The sequence below is a fragment of the Typopeltis vanoorti genome, chromosome 1 (genome assembly GCF_054136105.1).
Source record: "Typopeltis vanoorti isolate ZY-2024b chromosome 1, IOZ_Tvanoo_1.0, whole genome shotgun sequence".
NCBI classification, from domain to species: Eukaryota; Metazoa; Arthropoda; class Arachnida; order Uropygi; family Thelyphonidae; genus Typopeltis; species Typopeltis vanoorti.
In genome coordinates, this window is record NC_143549.1 from 47,169,539 (window position 1) to 47,190,963 (window position 21,425).

At 34.7% G+C, this 21,425-nt stretch overlaps 1 protein-coding gene across 4 annotated transcripts in view; it reads right to left on the reverse strand.

Annotated features, from left to right (window-relative positions):
* Positions 1 to 21,425, reverse strand: part of caly (ubiquitin carboxyl-terminal hydrolase calypso) — a 237,532-nt gene that overhangs the window by 16,904 nt on the left and 199,203 nt on the right. For all 4 annotated transcript variants that reach the window (XM_090416009.1, XM_090416000.1, XM_090416026.1 and 1 more), the window contains exon 10: positions 7,132 to 7,224. In XM_090416009.1, coding sequence (XP_090272135.1) covers positions 7,132 to 7,224 — 93 coding nt within the window. The remainder of the gene's footprint in view (positions 1 to 7,131; positions 7,225 to 21,425) is intronic.

Consider the following 21,425-nt stretch of genomic DNA (forward strand, 5'->3'; position numbering starts at 1 on the left):
CACATTTCCTTCATAGATCTAATTACGTTTCATCTGCCAGAAACAAGAGTCTTCAGTGTCAAGGCTCAAGCAGTATCAGATTATCAGCCCCTCTAACCAAACTGTATAACTTAAGCCTCAGTACTGGAAAGGTCTCATTTTCCTTAATTTTTTCTCTTTTTTTTATTTATTTTTTTTTTATTAGATCAAGTGTCTGTAAAGTAAGTTTTTCTTAAAATTTTAATAACTTCTATTATTATTATTGAAAGTTTTACACTAAAAATTAAAGATGCTAAGAAGTTATATTCTTGGTTTAATCTCCTTTGCCCAAGTGTATGCAAACAAAGTTTGCATGTGAAGTCATTCCATGACTGGGCTACTTAATATATAGAAGCTAATGACTTTACATCAATTACCTTTGTAACCCATAATTCCATGACCATATCCTTGAAAACATGTATAATGGTTTGTATTATGGAAAGGGGCCACCCTAGACCGGTTTCAACCTTCATTGAGGTCTCACCAGTGGGAGCCAGACCCAGAAGTGATACCAAGGTTGAAGTAATGCAGAAGTCATATTTCCATATAAGTAATCAAAATATTGCATTGAGGTCTCACCAGTGGGAGCCAGACCCAGAAGTGATACCAAGGTTGAAGTAATGCAGAAGTCATATTTCCATATAAGTAATCAAAATAAATTTTGACTAGTTATATGGAAATATTACTTATTACTAAAATAAATACTCTGGATTAGAGGTAGATGTTGAAAGTCTTTCCACTTGGTTATACTATAAATTAAAGATGCCAAGAAGTTATGTTCTTGGATTAATCTTTTGTCCAAGTGTAAGCAAACAAAGTTTGCACATGAAGTAACTTCACAACTGGGCTACTTGTATATAGAAGCTAATGACTTCAACACCAAACTTTGTTTGGTTACACTTAGACAAAGGATTAAACCAAAAATATAACTTCTTGGCATCTTTAATTTATTCCATTATTGTTGAAGATATTTCCTCTATTCTATCAGATAAGCCTGATTCATTCAGACTTTCTTCCTTCAACTTTCCTTTCATTATTTCCTCAAATTTTTCTTTATGGTTTATTATATATCCACTTTCTCCAATCATCATCACTTTCTTGATATGTACTCTCAAGGGGTGTTCAGGCTATTATGACAGCACTACATTATTATGTTTTCATTATTATTAATCTCCTATCCAAATTAATCTATTACTTGTCAGCACCCCAATATTGTCATATCTAACATTTCGCACTTCTGACTGAATCCATCCACCTAGACTTTGGTCTTTTTCTGGATCTCTTTCCTGCCATCTTAGAATCCAACATCTGTTTTGCTAACCTTTCCTCACCCATTCTATTGAAGTGGCCATACCACTTTAGATTAGCTCTACTTACACATTCTTGAAAGCTAACAATGTCAAGTTCCTTTCTAATATCTTTATTTTTAATATGATTCTGCTATTGATGTCATCAATTCACTTCACTAATTTTTCTCAGAACCCTCATATCTCTGGTCTCTAATCTTTGATGAAATGCTTTATTTCTAACCCAACTCTCAGATCCATAACTCAAAACTGATTTGAACACTGTTCTGTATGCTATTAGTTTGGTGTCTGGGATAATTTCTCTCTTATTCCATATAAATTTATGGAACTGGCTACCCACCATACTAGCTTTGTTTATTCTCTTGTCAATTTCCAGATTTAACTTACCATCTTCATTAAAAACTATTCCTAAATAGCTGAAATATTTTACTTGTTCTATAGGCTCTGCATTCAAAATGCAGTTGATGCATTCAAAGTTTCTGCCTACCATCGTAGTTTTGGTTTTTTTTAATTGTTGATTTTCATGCCGAATTTGTTAAAGCTGTTATTCAATTTAGTTAGAGAATCCGGGAGACACACTAGATGCATTTAAGACTACAATATCATTTGCAATAAAGCAAAGACCTAAGTTTGACATTTCGAATTCTAATATCAGGCCTAATGCCACTTTCTTTCATAATGTGATCCATATAGATGATGAATAAGAGTGGAGATAATGTGCATACTTGTCTTAATCTCTGAATTTACATCAAGCCATCTTCCTGTATTTCCTTCAATTTGAACTGCTGACTTACACTTAAATAAAGATCATGTATTTACTCTGTATAATGTTCCATTTACTTCCTATCTGTAGTGTTTTGAAAAGCTTTTCACTGGGCACATTGTCATAAGCCTTTTCCAGATCTACAAAACTTAACTACAGACCCTTGTCATATTCTTCCGATTTCTCAACTATTTGTCTTAAAGTGAACGTCTGTTCTTGTCAACCTCTATTTAACCTGTACCTTGCTTGTTATTCTCCAAGTTTCTCTTCCACAATCCCTCTCCCTCTCTCTCTCGATTTTTTTTTTCCAAGTATCTTGCATAAATCTTACCTGGAACATTTAGTAGAGAGATTCCTCTGTAATTTCCACAATCAGCTTTATTCTCATATAGGTGGGAACTATTAGAGTTCTGCTCCAATCATATGGAATTCGACCTTCTGACCAGTCCCTCTAAATTATGCAGAGTAATCACTGCAAAACTTTTATATCTGCATACTTAAGCACTTCTAGGCGAATATCATCTACTTCAGCTGCTTTTCCACATTTCAAGTTTTTGGTAGCTTTTTCTACCTTTAGTATTGATATTCCCCCCCCCTTTGCATTCTTCTTGAAAATGTTCTACTATTGTTTTGTATAAAAGTCTTTCATAATTATTCCAGACTTCTAGGATATCCTTATCCTTAGGCCAAACATGGAACTTTTTCAAGTCACTTCAGATCTCCAATAATGGATCACATTATGAAGAAAAGCAGCATTAGGCATAATATCAAAACTTGAAATACTCAACTCAGCTCTTTACTTTATGCCGATGATGTTATCCTATTAAATAAAACCAGTAGAAGGTTACAGGATTTCCTACTGAAACTAATGAACAATAATAAATTTGCAGAAAGTCAACATAAAAATCAACAATAAAAAGATAAAGACTATGAATATAAGCAGGAGCATTGAAAACATCAACTGCATCCAGAATGGAGAACCTGTAGAACAAGTGAAACATTTCAGCTATTTAGGAAGAATTTTTAGTTAAGATGGCTAATTAAATACTGAAATAAAGTAGGAAGCCAAATGAATACATTTTTATAAAATAAGTAAGAAATTAACCAAAATGCTAAACCAACTGTACACAAGACAGTGTTCAAACCAATATTAACTCATGAATCTGAAAATTAGCTTAGAAATAAAACACTTGATCAGATTAGAAAATATCAATATGGGCAAATTTAATAAACCATTACGAATATGGGAGTTTTGAGAAAGATTAGGAGAATGAACAGATAGCTTCAATGACAGAACCATATTAAAAATTAGGATATTAGGAAGTAACTTGACACTGATAGCATTCAAGCATGTGTGTGTGGACAGAGCTAATCTAAGGTGATATGGTAACTTTAATGGAACAGTAAAGAAGAAAGGTTAGCAAAACAGATATTTTTTGGCCTGATAGAAAGAAAAAGACTCAGAGGAAGGCCAATGTTTATTACTTGGATTGATACACTAAAAAGTGTCTTAGAGCTTAAAATATAAGATCTAACAAAGCTAGTCCTGACAGATAATAGATTAATTTGGAGCGAAACTGTCATTAGGAAGTTAGATGAAGTAAACTTTTCATGCAGTATTAACATAATATCCTGTAATCTAATCCCTTCCTCTCCAGGATATATATCAGGAATTGGATGATGATAATAGTATTCAACAAAATATTGATGTTTACTAATTCTTTCTTTAACCACAGAATGGCCTCTGTAACACCAGCCAGATACAAATGTAGTTTGTCTTTTGTAAGACAAATGTAGTTTGTCTTACAAAAGTTTAGCAAAAGATTAGAAATTGTGTTGATAGCAAAATATGTGGGTATCTGGAGAAACTTCTTCAAGCTCCTCCCTATAAGTTCAAAAATGCCAGAAATATATGGAATTGGAACCTGCATTCTATTGAAGTATTCTTTGGTGTAAGAGTCTATTTGATGAACATGACAATTGCTATAGCTTTGAGTCTATAAAAGTTCTGATGATGAGAAGCTCTTGTTGTAAGGATGAAGGAGAAAATGCTGTTATGTGCTCTGTTAATTAAGCTTTGACAACTTCAATTTTCTGGGACATGAGGAATAGAACTTTGATGCATGTGTCTGCCAGTAAACAGGATGTCCAAGCAAGGTTATTCCCCAAAATTCTTTTCCGTGAACTGAATACTGTAGGCTTTTGATTCAACTTAGAAAGGTGGTTAGTTCATTTTCAGAATGAAGCAGACTAACAATTCTATCATCTATGTAGTAAACCTAGAAAGAGGATTGAAAACAAAGTATCTAATAGATAAGCTTAGGTGTTGATGGTTATTCATGACTTATTTTTAACGGTATTAAAAATAAGTCATGAATAACCGTCAACACCCAAGCTTATCTATTAGATACTTTGTGGGTATCTGGATAAAGTCCAAATTTTTGGCAAATTAATGCAACCATATTTGTTCAGGTTAGGAGAATTCTTCATAGCCATGGCTGACTCAAAAAATAATCTTTTGGATCTGTGACGACTTCTAAATAGCAAATTCGTTTTCTTCCATCTAATCCTATGTGAAGGGGTATCCAAAGAGTGATCTGCCAGTCAGACTTGCCATAATAAGTGTAGCAAATGTATTTTTATGTTCCTCCAGGTGGATGTTAACCGCCTGGAGGAACAGAAAATCTTCCTGTTTGCCGATAGTAGGCCAAGTCACAGGAAACTTCACACACTCCAGGACAATGGATCTTAACCTTTTTAGTGATCAGCACCCCCTTGAATCTAAAAATAAGCCCCCCCCCCTTGAAAAATGTGTTTCTATTTCTTTATTTAGGAAATTACATCTATTGCAAAATAATTTTTTTAATGAAAAATAAACACATACATTTACATATACATACAAAACAATATCTCAATTTTTAATGGCTATGTTGTTGTTTATTCATAATAATACTTTTGAGGCAAGGCTCCTTTTTTGAAAGAGCCACATGCCTGCATATTAATTAGCCTGCATACATAGTAAATTTGAATAATTCAAAGATATCGGGGGGGGGGGGGAATTTAGAATTGATCAAATCAAGGGTGTCTATAAGTGATACACTGGTAAATAAAGAGGTGACATCAAAGGTAATCATTATGTCAGAATTTTTAAGGATATGGTTTTTAACTAGTGATTTGAAATGGACTGAATTTTTTTAAATAAAAGTAAAGGAGTTGCCCCTTCCCCCAGTAAGGGGGGGGGGTCAAATGACGTGGTTAACTGTTAGGCAAGTTTATGTGTGACTATCTATGCCGGGCTGTCCAAATCACAACCTGCGGCGTGATTTTGTGCGACCCGCCTGTCTGTTTTGATTTTCACAAGCAAAAAAAATAAAATAACAATTCGAATTGAATGCATATTAGATATTTTAATTCTATCACTAATCTATAATCTCGAAGTTGGCAATTTTATTTGGTGTTTTTACATCACTATATATCCCCATGTTTTTCAAATATTAGATGTGTCAAAGAAGAGTTCTTACACTTTTTTTTATACTAACAGAAGTGAAAAAGGAAACGATTTTTTTAAAAAATTACTACCAATAGAGAGGTACCTGAAATTGAGGAACTTTGGACTCAAGATGTGCTCAATGCTCGGGAGCACATATCTTTGCGAAAGCAAAGATATGTGCCTTTTTCAACTCTGATATCCATTAAATCAAAGTAGAAATGTTCATTGACAGATAATTCTGTTGCAAATTTACTGCGATTTGCAACTACAAGCATCAAAATTGATATAGGTACTTTGGTAAATGAAGCCGAAATACCGCAGAGTTTTCACTAAAATGAAATAAACAATTATTGTTTCTTGTCTACTGTTTCAATAAAAACTTTTATAAGCACCATGACTTTTCTTTCTTATGAAATTTTCGATGTGCTTGCTAAACCTAACTAATGGTAGGACTCTAGGAGTAATTTAATATATGTACGGTTCCATTATTCTGGATGCGGCCCTCAGATTACCTAAGGTTGGACAACCCTGATCTATGCTATCGAACTATGGGACGTAAGCCCCGCTATGTCTCAAAGGGGAAAAAAGTCTGCAAATTATTGAAAAAAGTCACTTCCTGGACAAAAGAAATCATCAAAAAACTAAAATCATTTCATGTTAAACCACACTGTATTTATGGATTAGCAAAAATCCACAAATCTAATATCCCCGTATGTCCATAGTCTAGATCAGGAGTGGCCAACTATGCATCCTTTTGGAGCCAAAATAATTCTGGTAAGACTTAGAAGAGCCACAACCTTTGACTGATGCGATGGCATGGGTGTAAGTGAGTGTGCACATGGCGAGGTTGTAAAGAGCTTGTAAGAGAAGTCAATGAAATTTATTCAACTGATTAATTACACATCTAATTTTAAGGAGCTTACTAAGAAAATGGATACAAGGAAGGCCTCTACTAGTAAAGAAGTAACTAAAATTATTGTGTTTCGACTTTAAAATTATTCTAATTTTTCAAAGTAAACTTCATTTAATGTGTTTTGAATTAAACTGTTTTATTGCAGTAATTTTTATTAACCCTGTTTTTCTCTCTCTCTTCTCTCTTTTTTATTTTGTTCCTCTTCTTTGTTGTTTCCTCTTCTCTTTTTGTTTATTTTTTCCCGGTAGATCGTGAAGACCCGCATGATGCATGGACTTGAGCCACATGCGGCTCACAAACCACGTTGTGGTCACCCCTGGTCTAGATAGTCCCACGTATAAACCTGCCTAACTGATATATACATTTCAATGGAAAGGAAAGGAACTTAGTTGTTCTATATATAGAAAAGTCAATGCAATTCACAATAGGTCTCACAAGGACTTTTATGTATTCAGAAGACTAGAAGAGCAGCTGCTAACAGGCTGAAAAAGTTCAACTAGTTGGTGAATAAAATAAAATCTATAAGGTCAGTCTTTCTTATTCTGACCTATCTCAAGAAAACAGCAACAACAAGAATTATAATAAAAAAATTATGTAATTTCTAATATTTTCAAATACAAGAAAAAAAGATGTTTCTCACCTTGTACTTCTTCCGTTTTTCAATTTCATCATGTAGGTTACTCTCACAAATTGCAATTTCATTCTCCACAGTTTTCAAAAGAGCAAGTAAATCCTGTAAAAATTTAATACTAAACTATAAAGTTAAAATTAAAAAATGCAGTAAAATCAAATTTCACAATAAACAACAATGTGTGTGCATGCAGATAAGTGGATAATGAGAAAGAAAGAACCTATTCATGTGTTTATTTAGCTATGGAAAATAGTGTGAAGAAGGCTGTTCTGAAGTGAGACAGAGGTGAGTAGTTGGTTCAAGAAGTTTGGAAAAAACTATTCAAAACAAATTCTAATCTACAAATAAAGCCAAATGAGAAGAGAAGTATAAAATCAAATAAAAGCTAAATCAAGGAAGTTATTGAGAAATTTTCCTACTGACAGTTTCAGAAAAGACTTCAGATACATGCATACTTGAAAACATTATAAAAATCACTGAAAAAACCAAGCAGAGGTATTACAAGAAGCAGGATCCTTGAGTAAGTTTTGTTGATCTTGAAATATGAATAGAATTATGCATTTCTTGCATTTAAATAGCATGAATGCTGATATTATGCATTTTGGATTGAGGACAAGGCAAGCTAAGTATTATATTAAAAAGAATTTGCTGCATGCAAGCAGCAAAATGAAGTTAGAGACTTAAGGTTAGTAGACAGAGAATTAAAATGTAGAGAACACATGTGATTTATATACAAAAAATACTGTTGTTGGTGATGGGCAGTAGATGGCATTGATTGTAGTTATGTAGAGTGGGAGAATTAAGTAGGAAGGGAGAAGGTGAGATGTACCGGAGTGAAGTAGAATTCCCTCCCACGATGAGTCCTTGGAGGTGTCAGGTAATAATAATAATATTGCTGAGGTAGTTAACCAGTGCGATGCTGAAGTGAACACTAATTTTCTGACTTCACAAGGCTTTAATAAGATCATATTCTAGAGTTATGTGCACAGATATGGAAATTTAGATTCTGCAGAGATGGGGGAGATGGCTGAAAATATTCAGATGAGATAAGTCAAGATAATAATACTTGAATTACATATCTGAGAAAAATTGAGGGAATGTAGTCATCAAGTTTTGGGTAATGGGTGGAAGAGAGGAGATATGATACAAACACAAGTTAGTAAGAGGTTCTTACAGTGCAGATACAGGAGATTATGGTGGCAGCAGCAGGGGGAGACAGAATTTAGGATCATACTTGTAAGCTGACTAGTCAGGAAGCATGTATTGTGTGTGTGTGTGTGTGTGTTACACACAGACTTACCATTTAGGCAAGAGTGATAATAAGCCCCCCCCCCCCCAATCCATTCTAAATCAAAAATTTTATTAAATTTCATCCACCCAGAACATAGTTATAGTGATATATAATTCCAAAGCTTTGTGCCTATGCATGTATGAAAATGAAACAAAACTGAAATGGTTCAACAAATTTTGTAAAGATTCCAAATTGCACATTTTGGTATAATCTGTACAAACTAAGTTCCAAAATAGCTTGTGTACACAAAATGAATATAACAGGCACTTATCCATTTTGAAAATGTACCTAAAAATGAGCAATCCCTGGAAAGGAAAAATGTGTACTAAATTTTTTTAAATAATGTGTGAAGCAGATTAAAATATACAGATACTACTGGATAAAATGTGAAATATTGAAAACAAGAACTGAAAACCTTAGAAACCCAATGTAAAAATCTGAAGACAACAAATGACACTCAGGGTATTGTGTAACCAGCAAAGATAGAAAAATCAGAAATTATACTGATAATTTCTGGCAAGCAAATCACAGACTGCAACATCAGAAAATACAAAGAAAAATGAACGAAAGCCAAAATTATGTTCTGAAAGTAACTAAATGAAAGTCATAGGAACTTGGGGAAGAATACAGAGGAAAATCTCATAAGTGGTAAAATGTGTTACAGATGTTAATTAAGAAAGCCTAGAAATGGTAAGATGATATAACAACAGTTTACATCATATATACAATAAATACTTCACAGGCGGAATCATGAGTAATTACTTTAAAAAATGATTAAATGAGGTAACAAGTGATATAAACAGTGCAAGAAAATATCATGGAGAAATGCAATTAAGAGTATATATTTGAATTTTTGCAAAAATAAAAAAATATCAACAAAAACATACAGTTGAAATAGATGATTAGAACTAAAATGTTGTTGAAATATGGTAGTACAAGTTTCACATATTTCAGAAACATCACAGATTATGATAACTGGATCACAAGGTATATGCTGTATAACAGGATGCTATGGAATACATGATTAAGTTTACATTATCCTCCTGGTTCTTGGTCTCCTCAGTGTTTTTTTCTCCCCCCTCTTGGGTGTTTTGCTAACCTTTCTTCTCCCAATGTTTAGGCAACAAAACCATTTTACATTAGCTTTGCTCACACATTCCCAAGTGCTAACAATGCTAAGTTCTTCCCTAATATCTTCATTTTTAATATGATTCTGCCAATGATGTCATCTGTTCATATCCCTATTTTTTCTCAGAACTCTCATTCAGTCTTTCTAGTCTTTGATCAATTCTTTTATTTTTAACCCAGATGTCATGATCTATAAGTTAAAACTCGTTTGAACACTGTCACATATGCTGCTAGTTTAGTGTTTTAGCTAACATCTCTTTTATTCCATATAAATTTATTCAACTGGCTCTTCAACTTACTGACTTTCCTTATTGTGTTTAAATGTGAAGTATTTTACTTCTTTGTTCTCCATTGAGAATTTTTCGATGTCCTGCTAATTTTCATGGTTTTGGTCTTTTTATTGTTTATTTTCAAATGAAATTTCTTACAGTAGTCATTCAATTTATAAGAATCCTGGAGAATTGGATTTGTTTAGGAGTACAACATCAAAGAGCTGTGTTGGATATCTCCAACATAGCTCTTTGATCCTGTTTTACACCTGATTTTACATGAAATTATCTTCCTGTAATTTTCTTAAATTCTTATTCTTCACTGCTTACAACTTAAATACAGACCATGTACTGCTCTTTATAATGTTCCATTTGCCAATATAATCGAAGTACTTTAATAAGCTTTTCTCTTGGCACCTTGTTGCATGCTTTTTGAGATCTACAAAAACCAGGGTATAATAGATCCTTTTATATTCTCACAATTTCTCAACTATTTTTTATAAAGTGCAAATCTGATCCCAACAACCCCTACTCGGCCTTAATTCAGAACTTAGCTTGCTTTTTTTCCAAATTTCTCTCCTATATTTTTCTAAGCTTTTTCTCAAGTATGCTTGCATAAATTTTACCTGAAACCTAGTAGGAAAATTCCTCCATTATTATCACATTTAGTTTTATCCCATCCTCTTCTTATTTATATATTGAAACGATGAGAGTACAAGGCTATATAGTCATCCAGAATTTGATAATCCTGATCAAATTTATACTTCAAAGAAACAATGGTATGATTCAATTCTTTCTGGAATTTACTGCTGCTTGAATACCATTGCCCTGACTTGGAATACCTCACGACAAGTATCAGATCTGTTTGACACACTCCTGTCATGTATTCTCTTCCCTATATTATTTCTCCATTACTGTCTCCACTATATATTGACATGCCAGAAAATAACTGAGAAATAAATAAAAGGTACATTCATTTTATGTATCTACATGATATAGTAGGAATATGTGCCATATCACAAATGTGTAGGAGTGGACAGTCTTGCTTAGCATAAAAAAATCCCACTTCAGCATGTCAGTACAAAGTTAGAAATTATAAGAAGGTAACATATAATGTTAATTTTTGTGTTTTAGATAAATTCTCTGTTATTCCATATAAATTTATTCAACTGGCTCCCCAATATACTAGCTTTCTTTATTCTGTTGTCTACTTCCATATTTAATTTGCCATCTTTACTAAAAAAATTTGTGTTTAAATGTGAAATATTTTATTTTTTCTATAGGTTCTATGACAGCTCAGCTAAAAAGCAAAAAAACTATATATCCTTCTCTAAAAAAATACTCCCAATTATATAAATGGTATTAATGCAATTCAAGTTTTCAACCTGTTATGAAATCAAAAAATTAGGGGGTATCATAAAAAGTGCATGTCAGGCTGTAGTGTCAAGTATAAGCACTACCCTTTGGCTAGTTGTAGGATCTAACTGAAACATACTGACCATATAGTAATGTGCGCAAACTATTTGAAGTTATGGGTGAGTAGTAACTAAGGTAATGAGGACAGTATGTCTGTTATTTGCATGTGTTTTTTTTTTTTTTTTGGCTAGTTTGTCTCTTTTGTGAGATTTCAAACCTGAATGTATGTTCACAAAGCAATGACCTAGACCAGTGCTTCCCAAACTTATGGATGCTAAGGGGCCCCCTTCGGAAAAATTAAAATATTTCACGGTCCCCATCAAAAAAAAATCATAATATAGACATATATTATTATAATATTTATTGTATTTGTATTCAATACAATTTATATTCAAGATTTTGCATTTGTAAGCTTTTTTGTGTTTCTTATCATTATTTCACAGACCCAGTTTGGGAAGCACTGACCTAGATATCAGGTAAGTTATGAATTGTGACAGAAATACTTGTGATAAACTGACTCTCACACAATGAAAAAAAAAAAAAAAAAATTTAATTAAAGACTAGACTACAGAAATTGAATTTCTTTAAGCAGAAATCTATAATAGTGTGTGTGTGTGTGTGTGTGTGTGTGTGTGTGTGTGGTCAGATAGTGATGGCACTAGACAACAGTACACAATAGTGAGTTGTGGCATTAATGTAGTAAGTCAACTCTCATTATGGCACGCTCATAAGGATATGCTCTATCTTAATAGAGCAGACAGTGTTTGCTCTATTGAGAGTCAAATACACCTGTTAACAACTGCTTTCCACAGGAATGGAGTTATCTGTGCTTTCCTTTTTTTTTTTTTTTTTTTTTTTTTTTTGTATAGGCCACTCACTGAGCACCTACATAAGAAGATTGGGCTGAGATATTTTGGATTACAGGTAAAATAACTATGATAAGAAGTGAGTGTATTATAACTGTTAATGGTATTTATGTACTTCTGGTTGATTTGTGAGATAAACACCACCCTATAAAAGAGGATAATGATGAATTTTTTTTTTTCTTGTTCTCCCTTCTAAGTGTTAGGCCTACTGGCCTGTTACAGACTTATCTTAAGCCCTTGTAAGTTGTACCTGTCCTGAGGATAAGGTGACTAGCCCTATGCCTCCCAATATATTTCCTGGCTGTAGCTGCGTGTGTTCATGGGGCTGGTTTGCCTGCTTGTGGGAGGAACCCCCCCCAGATAAATTGGGGAGAAAATCCCTGCTGTCTACGCCAAGACTGGCCAATAGGCTAACCACACGGACTCAATGATGAATTTTCCTTTCCAATTGCATAACAAATGTCAGCAAAATAAAATACCAATGAGACTAATATGGCTACTATCAAGATTCTCTATCTATATATAGTTATTTCCTGGAGAAGTTAAAAAATATAAATCATTTGTCTATATAGCATAATAATTATATGGTGTGAATTTCACGTACTGTTGCATGAATAACAATTATTATTCTGGACCTCCATGGAGTCAAAACACTCTTCCTGGGAGGCCCATCTTAGAAATCAAAGTCTATCATACCATTCCTCAAACACATTCACTACTCTATTAGGCAATGAATTCCATGGTGCATCCATCCTCCATGCAAAAAAGCCACCTCCTTTTGCAACTTCCAGAGATGGCCTCGTTCTTGTCCCTTCCCCCTTTTCTACTACATGAACCCCCCCCCCCCCCCAAGTGCCAATCCTCTAAATACCTCTAAACAATTTAAATGTCTCAATCATGCCAGCCTCTTCATCCCCAATCCACCAAACTCTGTAGTTTGTATGACCAGTCTATTCTCATAACTAGCATTGCAGAGTCCTGATATCATTTTGTTATCTGATTCTGTGCTCTCTCCAGAGTAAATTTATCCTCTTCAAATCCCAGTCCAATTATTATAAATTAGTATGAAGTGACATTGCAATTGCTCTGCAACTGTCTCCTTACATTCACTAATCATGTTTAATAAACAATAGTATTTTGATCACCATTCAGTCATGTTCTTATTCATTCATTCTATGGAGATGGTGTGTACTGTGAGCTTGCAGCTAGGTCATTATTTTAACATTGATTTAATATTTTGATAATTGGGATTGTAATATTCTTGTGTATGACTGTGCAGGCGAATGTCTTTATTTACTTTTGATATATTTATACTGTGTGCATAGATAAACATTTCATGGTACCATTGCAAATGAAAACAAAAGGCGGCTAAGACATCACTCTGCAGGAGGTTCGACATGGGGATTTTATGAAATGTAGTGTGTGTGTGTTATGTATGCATTGACAAGAGAAAACGAATTGTGGTAGTGGAGAGATAGTGTGCTGAAAATGCTTCACAAGCCAGAAATGCAAGACTTGTCGGAAGCAAGAGAGAATGAAATAGTTGAAGTTAGTACTGAAAGCCGTGAAACCCAAAGTATTAGAGTGACTGGGTTAAAATGATGGCAAGAGAAATGTGAAAGAGAGTATAAATGAGGTGACTGAAAGTAGGGGTAAGATAGTGTATGCAAAAGCTCAGGAAAATGTAGAGGATCTGAATAAAGAAATAGCTTGCTTGCATGTACTCCTTAACATGACAAAGGGCTGCAGAAACAGTAAAAGATTAGTTGAACTGAGAACAGAAAAAAAAGCAAGAGATCCAAAGCCAAAATGAAAATTGAAGAATAAACAAGAGAAAAAGCCAGATAATTTTTTATGGTGATTCTATGATAAAGGGAGTATGTTACAAAAGTGCTATAAAATCTTGTTTTCCTAGTATGAAAATTAATAATTTAGTTTTTGCATTCTAATGCTGTTAGAATGCAAAAATGGAATGTAAAAGAATTGCTTGTTTTGGTTGGAACCAATGACCTGAGAGGTGAGAAGGAAGAATGTATGAGGGAAAATTGAAAGATTTATTCAAAGAAGCAAAAAATAAGAGTGAAAAGGTGAAGTTTGTGAGTCTTGTTTCCCGAGTACGAAAATTAATAATGTTAGTAATGCTGTTAGAATGCAGAAATGGAATGTAAAAGAATTGATTATTTTGGTTGGAACATACAATCGTGTACAATCCTTCTCACCTGAGAGGTGAGAAGGATTGTATGAGAGAGAATTGAAAGAGTTATTCAAAGAAGCAAAAAATAAGAGTGAGAAGGTGAAGTTTATGAGTCTGCTGCCATGATAGAGGTGAAATGAGGAGGATGATAACAGCTATGAATCAATAGCTGTTATCATCTATGGACTGCACTTAAATGGAATGGGAGTTAGATGTCTAGAGAGAGCTTTGTTCATTGAGCATGTGGAAGAGCAAAGTCAGGAAAACTAAAGAAATTAGGGCAATGCAGACAAGTCTGTGTGTGCGAGAATGACCAACAAGAGCAGAATCCAATCTCTCGAGCAAAAATATTGAATAAGGTAGTCACAATTCAGGAAGTAAAGGTGGTCTGAGACTCATACAGGGATGCTGAAGTTTCTATACTAATGCCAGAAGTATCAGGAACAAGAGGGAGGAGTGAGACTTGGCTAACAGCAGATGATGTAGTTACATGGAGGATAGAGCAGACAGGACAGGGGTGGGTTTACTGCTGATAGCAGATGAAATGCAGCAAACAAGAATAGGAGTCAGTTGTGTAGATGGCAGTTCTTTTGACTCAGTCTGGTGTGAGATTGAAACCAATAGGACACAAAATAAAATCGACTGCTGCTACAAGCTAGGGGTGCCAGGGATGATGTGGAAGACATGCATCAGCAGATTAGTACAATGAGTGCAAGTCGAGTAATTATTATGGAAGACTTAAATTATGGAGATATACATTGAAAGGAAGAGAGATCACATGGCAGGAAGCAAAGGCATTTATACACCTATTGAGAGATAATTGCTTGAGACAGCATGTGATGGAGGGGATTCAGGATGCAAGAGTATTGGACCTGGTCACAGAATTAAAGGAGCTATCCATAACCAAGGTGGCCACATTACCTCTGATTGAGGAAAGTGACCATGTGGTCTTGACTTGGGGGAGGGGGGGGGACTGTAAGACATGAGGAAATATTCTGTCAAGAAGAGGTATATGTAGAACTACAAGGCAGATGCTTATACACTTGGAAAGGAGTTTGAAACAGTACCATGGCATAAAGATCTTCAAGGGAAGGATGGTCACAGTGCATGGGAGATAGGAGGAAGAATGACTGTGGAAGGATAACTTTAAAGAGTGCAGATGATAGAGAAGTAATAGAGGGAGACAAAACTGTTGAGCTACTGAGTGATTATTTTGCAACGGTATATCATCCAAGTGAAGATATTGTTATGACAGAGATGAATGGGGACTGATGCGAGAACAGAGATTGAAGAATTTGAGGTACTTAGTATACTGCAGAATTTGAATGAAATATATTTGTGGAATTGGAAAGGATATTGGCTCACATTTTACAAGAATATTCAGAGAAACATACCTTTGACTAGGCTGTTTAAGTCTTAGCTCTGGCAAAGTCCCCAAATCTGTGGTAGAGAATTATAGACCAATTAGTATCTCAGGTGTGGTGGTAAAAGTACTGGAAAAGTTGGAAAAAAAAAATAGAACTGAGATCAAAAAGAGAATATGATACTCTATGAGGGCAGCATGGTTTTGTGAAGGATCAGTCATGTCTTAGTAATCTACTAACTTTTTTTATAATAGGACGACAACGAGTTGGATAAAGGGAATGGTTACAATGATGCTGCTGGATTTTTCAAAAATTTTCCACCATACCACATGGAACTCTGTTACACCAACTGCAACAAATGGAGATGAATATGTTGGTGATATAGATAAAACAGTAGCTGATGGACAGATACAAAAAGTAGTATGTGGAGGAGCAGAATCCAGGAGAAGGTAGGTGACTAGTGGTGTGCCACAGGGCTCTGTACTTGGATCACTGCTGTTTAATTTGTATAAATGATATAGAAAATAATTTAAAGGAAGACATTCGGCTGTTTGCTGATGATGCAAAGTTGGGTAACAGTGAATCAAAGTGATGCAGACATACATACATACATAGCTCATGGCAAAAACATGATGTTAAAAAAGAGAATCATGATGTCATTATATATTAACAGAATTGAAGAATTTAAAATATTTTAAGTTAAAACTTTGAAGGAAAACATAGATCTAATCCAAGAAGTTGGAAAATTAAAATAAGAGTTAAAAGTAAAAGTCTTAATATGTTAAAATAAGGAAAAGAAACATATATATCATAATAAATTCAGATCTAAGTTCGTAATCCAGGTCACAGCTTCAGGAGCCGCTTGTAAAGAGTCATTCCAGTCATTCTGATAAGCACGGAAGATGCATTCTGTTACAATATGTTGCATAGTCTGTCGTGGAGCACCACAGTCACATTCTGGAGATGTCTGTCTGTCTGTTCCATTTATTGAGAGTATCTCCACATAGGCCACGATTTGTCCGAATTCTATTTAGTACCATCCATGTTTTGAGAGGTAGATCTGATCCTTTGATGATTTGATCACCTTTAAAGATGTTATGCAAATGTTCTTTCGTATTTTCCTTCCATGTTTCTTCCCACTTTGATAAAGGATTAAAATTATTTAGCACTAGTTCTTCTGCTGCTCTTAGTGATAGATGGCAAGATTTCAATCTATTGACGTTAAGAGTTGGAAGATCCTGATGAATAGGTAGGTTCGGATTACCAGCAATATTTTGGAATTCACGGACTAAAGAATTCAATCTACGTAGTTCTGTAGGAATAATGCCTGCTAAAAGAGGTAACCAATATATTGGGGTCGATCTAATAGAGCCTGTAATTAATCTTAAGGTATTGTTCATTGAGAATTGATAATCCTTGTGTGAGGGCTATTTAGCCACACAGGATTACAATATTCAGCACTTGAGAATACCAAAGAAAGGGCTGTTGTCAGAAGAGTAGAGCTCTAGAACCCAAGATAGTGTCACAGAGTCTTTGTAGGATATTATTATGTGTCCTTAGTTTATATGCCAAGTTTGAAAGATGTCAGAAAGTGAGAGAACGGTCAAGTGTGACTCCCAAGTACTTAGGGAATGTATTATATGGAAATATAGTGTTGTTCAATTCAATTTTTAGTTTCACATTTGCCAAGTTATTATTTAGATGAAAACAAGATATTACCATTTTGCTCCTATTTAAACAGTCTCCATCTTTTAAAATATTCATCCAGAATAATTAAGTCAGCTTTTAGAATTTCTTCTGTACGACTTATGCATTTATGTTGTGTAGTTATTGCTATATCGTCGGCACAACAAAATTTCCTTGACGTAGTGATGGGAAGATCAGATGTATACAGATTGAATAATAACGGAGATAAAACAGATCCCTGTGGCAGTCCATTATTTAACTTCTTTTCGCTACTAGTTTTATTACCTATAGTCACTATAAATCTTCTATCTCTTAGCATATTGTTAATAATATGGACTATTGTTTTACATGGGATAATTTTATATAATTTATATAGAAGGCCTTGTCTCCAAACGGTGTCGAAGGCTATTGACAAATCAATAAACACTGCTGATGTTTTTAAACCTTTTTGAAAACCAGCTTCTATGTGAGTTACCAAAGAGAGAACCCGGTCACAACACCCACGATTTGGTCTGAAGCCAGCTTGTTCTATTGGGACATTTTTAAAAATTGTGGAGCTTATTCTATTATAAATAAGTCTTTCAAAGAGTTTATAACAACAACAACTGAGGAGAGTAATAGGTTGGCAACTTTCCGGTTTATGATTAGGCTTACCAGGCTTTAAAACTGAAAGTACTTTTGCTTTTTTAAAAATAGTGGGAAGTTTACCAGTTGTAAGAATGTCAGTATAGAACTTTGTTAACCATAATCTTGCATTTCTTCCCAGATTAATCAAAAATTCTAGATGAATGTTATCAAAACCAGGAGCCTTACCAGGCTTTAATTCCTTTAAGGCTGCTTCAACTTCTTGCTGCGTAAAAGGGTATGCAAAATTTGAAGTTATAGGTGAAGACTTGCTAAATTCTTTTAATTTTCTCTTTATATATCTTGTATGCTTTTTATTGATTGGGATACGTGATATATTAACAATATGTATAGCTAGTTGATCTGGGGTGATTCTTGGTTGTTCTTTAATCAAAGGAGCACTACCACCTAGTTTCCTAAGAAGGCTCCAAGCTTTACGGCTGGAATGAGTAAAGTCTATACCTTCAACTATATTTACCCATTTTTTCCTTCGGAATATATTGAAGTTTTCTAGGAGTTTGTCTGCTGTGCAGAGTGATGCAGAGAGCTTGCAGGATGAATTAAATAGGCTGATAGTATGGGCAAAACATAATGGATGTCGATTAATGTGGAAAGTTATTCATTTTGTGATACAAAGATTACAATTACAAGCTGTGTACCACATTGATGGAACTGTGCTCTAAGAGATTGATGAGACTAAGGACTTTGAGGTGTTGGTGGATAGAGTTCAAGTTTAGGGTGTATATTGCTAACGTAGCCAAGGTAGCTAACAGGATTACTTAATGATTGAAAAACACACTAACATGCAGAGATAAAGGAGTTATCATTCCCCTTTATAAAGCCTTGATATGATCGCATCTGGATTACTAATTTGGTCACCTGGATTTCTTGGAGATAAGGAAGTGGTGGAGAGGATCAAGAGGTGAGTGGTCTGTGGAATGCTTCCTATGAGGACAGATTGAGGGTTTGTGGATTGCAAAAGTTGGTTGATATGCAAAAAAAGGGGGAAATATGACAGAAACATTTAAGTTACTCAAATGATTTTATGGGACTGATGTAGAGGAAATGTTCAACAATTGGCTAGAGGTAGCAGAACAAAAGGTTATCCCTGGAAACTGGGTAAGAGTGTGGTTAGCAATCACATGAGGAGCAGCTTTTTTGTTTGGAGAGTGATAAATGAATGGAATGGGTTAATGGTTTCAAGGAGAGGTATGATAGATATTGCGTTGATAGTTTTGGTCTCCCACAATGAGTCTTAGGACTCCATGGAGGTGTCCATGCAATAATAATCTTGCAATACTGTAGGTACAATGTTAATATTTAGTGTTGTTCTCTGCAGTGAATTTGATTTTCTATTCGTTCTTAATGTGATGTGCCTTGTGAACCAACTGTTACTGATTGATATAAATTCATTTGAATAATGAAAAGTACAAAACTTGGATGTGGATAAATTATAGATATTTTTTGCTTTTTTTTTTCTGTGTAGATAGTATGTTTATTCCGCTATTTACACTTAACAAATGTGTGTCCAAAATTCTTTGGACACACTTCAGATGCTTTTCTTTTGTGAATCAATCATAAACTGTCAACAGAGATAAACTTGTTGTTTAATTAAAACTTCTTCATAGATGGTAATATGAAATAAACTCTGTTAATGTACTTCCTTCTATTAAGATGGTTATATGTTATAACAAACAAAATCAGGTGTAAGAGAGATCTGAACACTATCTCCAATGTAATAATGTGGATAATGAGGTGACAGTGCAGAGAGAAATAGCATGCTTATGCAGACTCCTTCACAGAACAAAATGAAAGATCAAGCAAACTGGAGAAACGATTGCCTTGTTGTACAGCAGAAGTGAAAAGTACAATAGTGCAAAAAACTGGGAATGAAGAGAAAGCACTGTATGGGGATTTGATGATAAGAGGTGTATTTAATGAGACAATGACAAAAGCATGTTGCTTAGATGTAAAAATGAAGGATGTTAATAAAGATGTAACTTTGCAGAAGGGAGAAGCAAAAGAGTTTATTGTCTTGGCAGGCACAAATAATTTGCAAGATGACAAATATGCACTGATAAAGGATATGAAGGAGTTGTTGAAAGAAGAGAAAATGAAGAGTAAGAAAGTAAAAATTGTGAGTTGACTGCCATGATATGATAAGGAAGAATTGAGAAGGGGACATGACTGCTAATGAGAAAATTGTGCAAGAGGAATTTTATGGTTTTATAGATATATGGAGTTAATTAGATAGACAATAAGGACTTGTACATGCCTGATGGACATTTGAACGATTTTAGAGTTAGATATTTGGAAACAGTGCTGTTTAATGAGAGTTTGGAAATGCAAAAACCAGGGAAACTATTGAAGGGGGGGGGGGTGCAGTGTGTGCGTGTGTGTGTATGGGTAGAGAAGTGATTATGAAATGCAGATTGCAATTTCACAGGTTTCAGATTTGAAAGGATAAGTAATGACATTACACAAGGGTAACTGTGGGTCCAGACCTCCATAAGCTCAGTTGGTATAGATCAGTCCTTTCACTGGAAAAACGTGGTTCAAATCCAATCTATGATATGAGGTATCTTTATCAGTTCTTTTCAAACAAATGGTGAGTTAGCTGGTCTCATAGGAGGTAAAGGGTTTTCCCACCCCCCTGAAAATTTAGGTTTTTCATCCCTCAATACAGGCAAACCCAGTCCTGTGACCACCCAGATTTACAGCCATAAAATACTTATCCTTATGGGATGATGGATGCATTAATTCATCGCGAACCCCAATTAGACGGCTCTAACTATTGTAGGGAAGGATGGACTGAAGAAAACTGTGGGTAAAAGTAGATGTTGAAATGCATGTACATGAAAGCCAGAAGTATCAGAAATAAGGGAGAGGAGTTTATTTTCAGGGAGGACAGGGAGAAATAAGACAGCAGGTGGGGTATTGCTGATGACAGCTGAAGAACTAAACTAATAATATTAGAAGGTAAAGAGGATCTTAGGTGTGGGAGAGATGGTTCATTTGAGGCTATCTGGTGCAAGATAAAAATCAATAGGACAAAATATATTCTTTGTTGCTGCTATAGAACAGGAGGCGGTCCGCAAGAAGATGTAGATATCTTGTTGACAAATCAGCACAATGAATGCAGGCCAAGCAATTTTTATGGCAGACTTCTACCATGGGGACATAGAGATTAAAGGGAGGAAAGGGGGCACAGCAAGATAGAAGTCAAAATTATACATTTGCTAAGGAATAATTACCTGAAGCAACACATTACGGAGGAAACTAGGGGGGTTTGAGAGTGTTAGATCCAGTAATAGCATCAGAAGATATATAACCATAACTAAAGTAGACACTTTGCCTTCAACTGGGGAGTTATCATGTAGTGTTGAGATGGGAAGTTGCTAAAGATGTGGAATTCACTGTTAAGAAAGCACTTATTGAACTGTAAAGGTGGTAATTATGACAGAC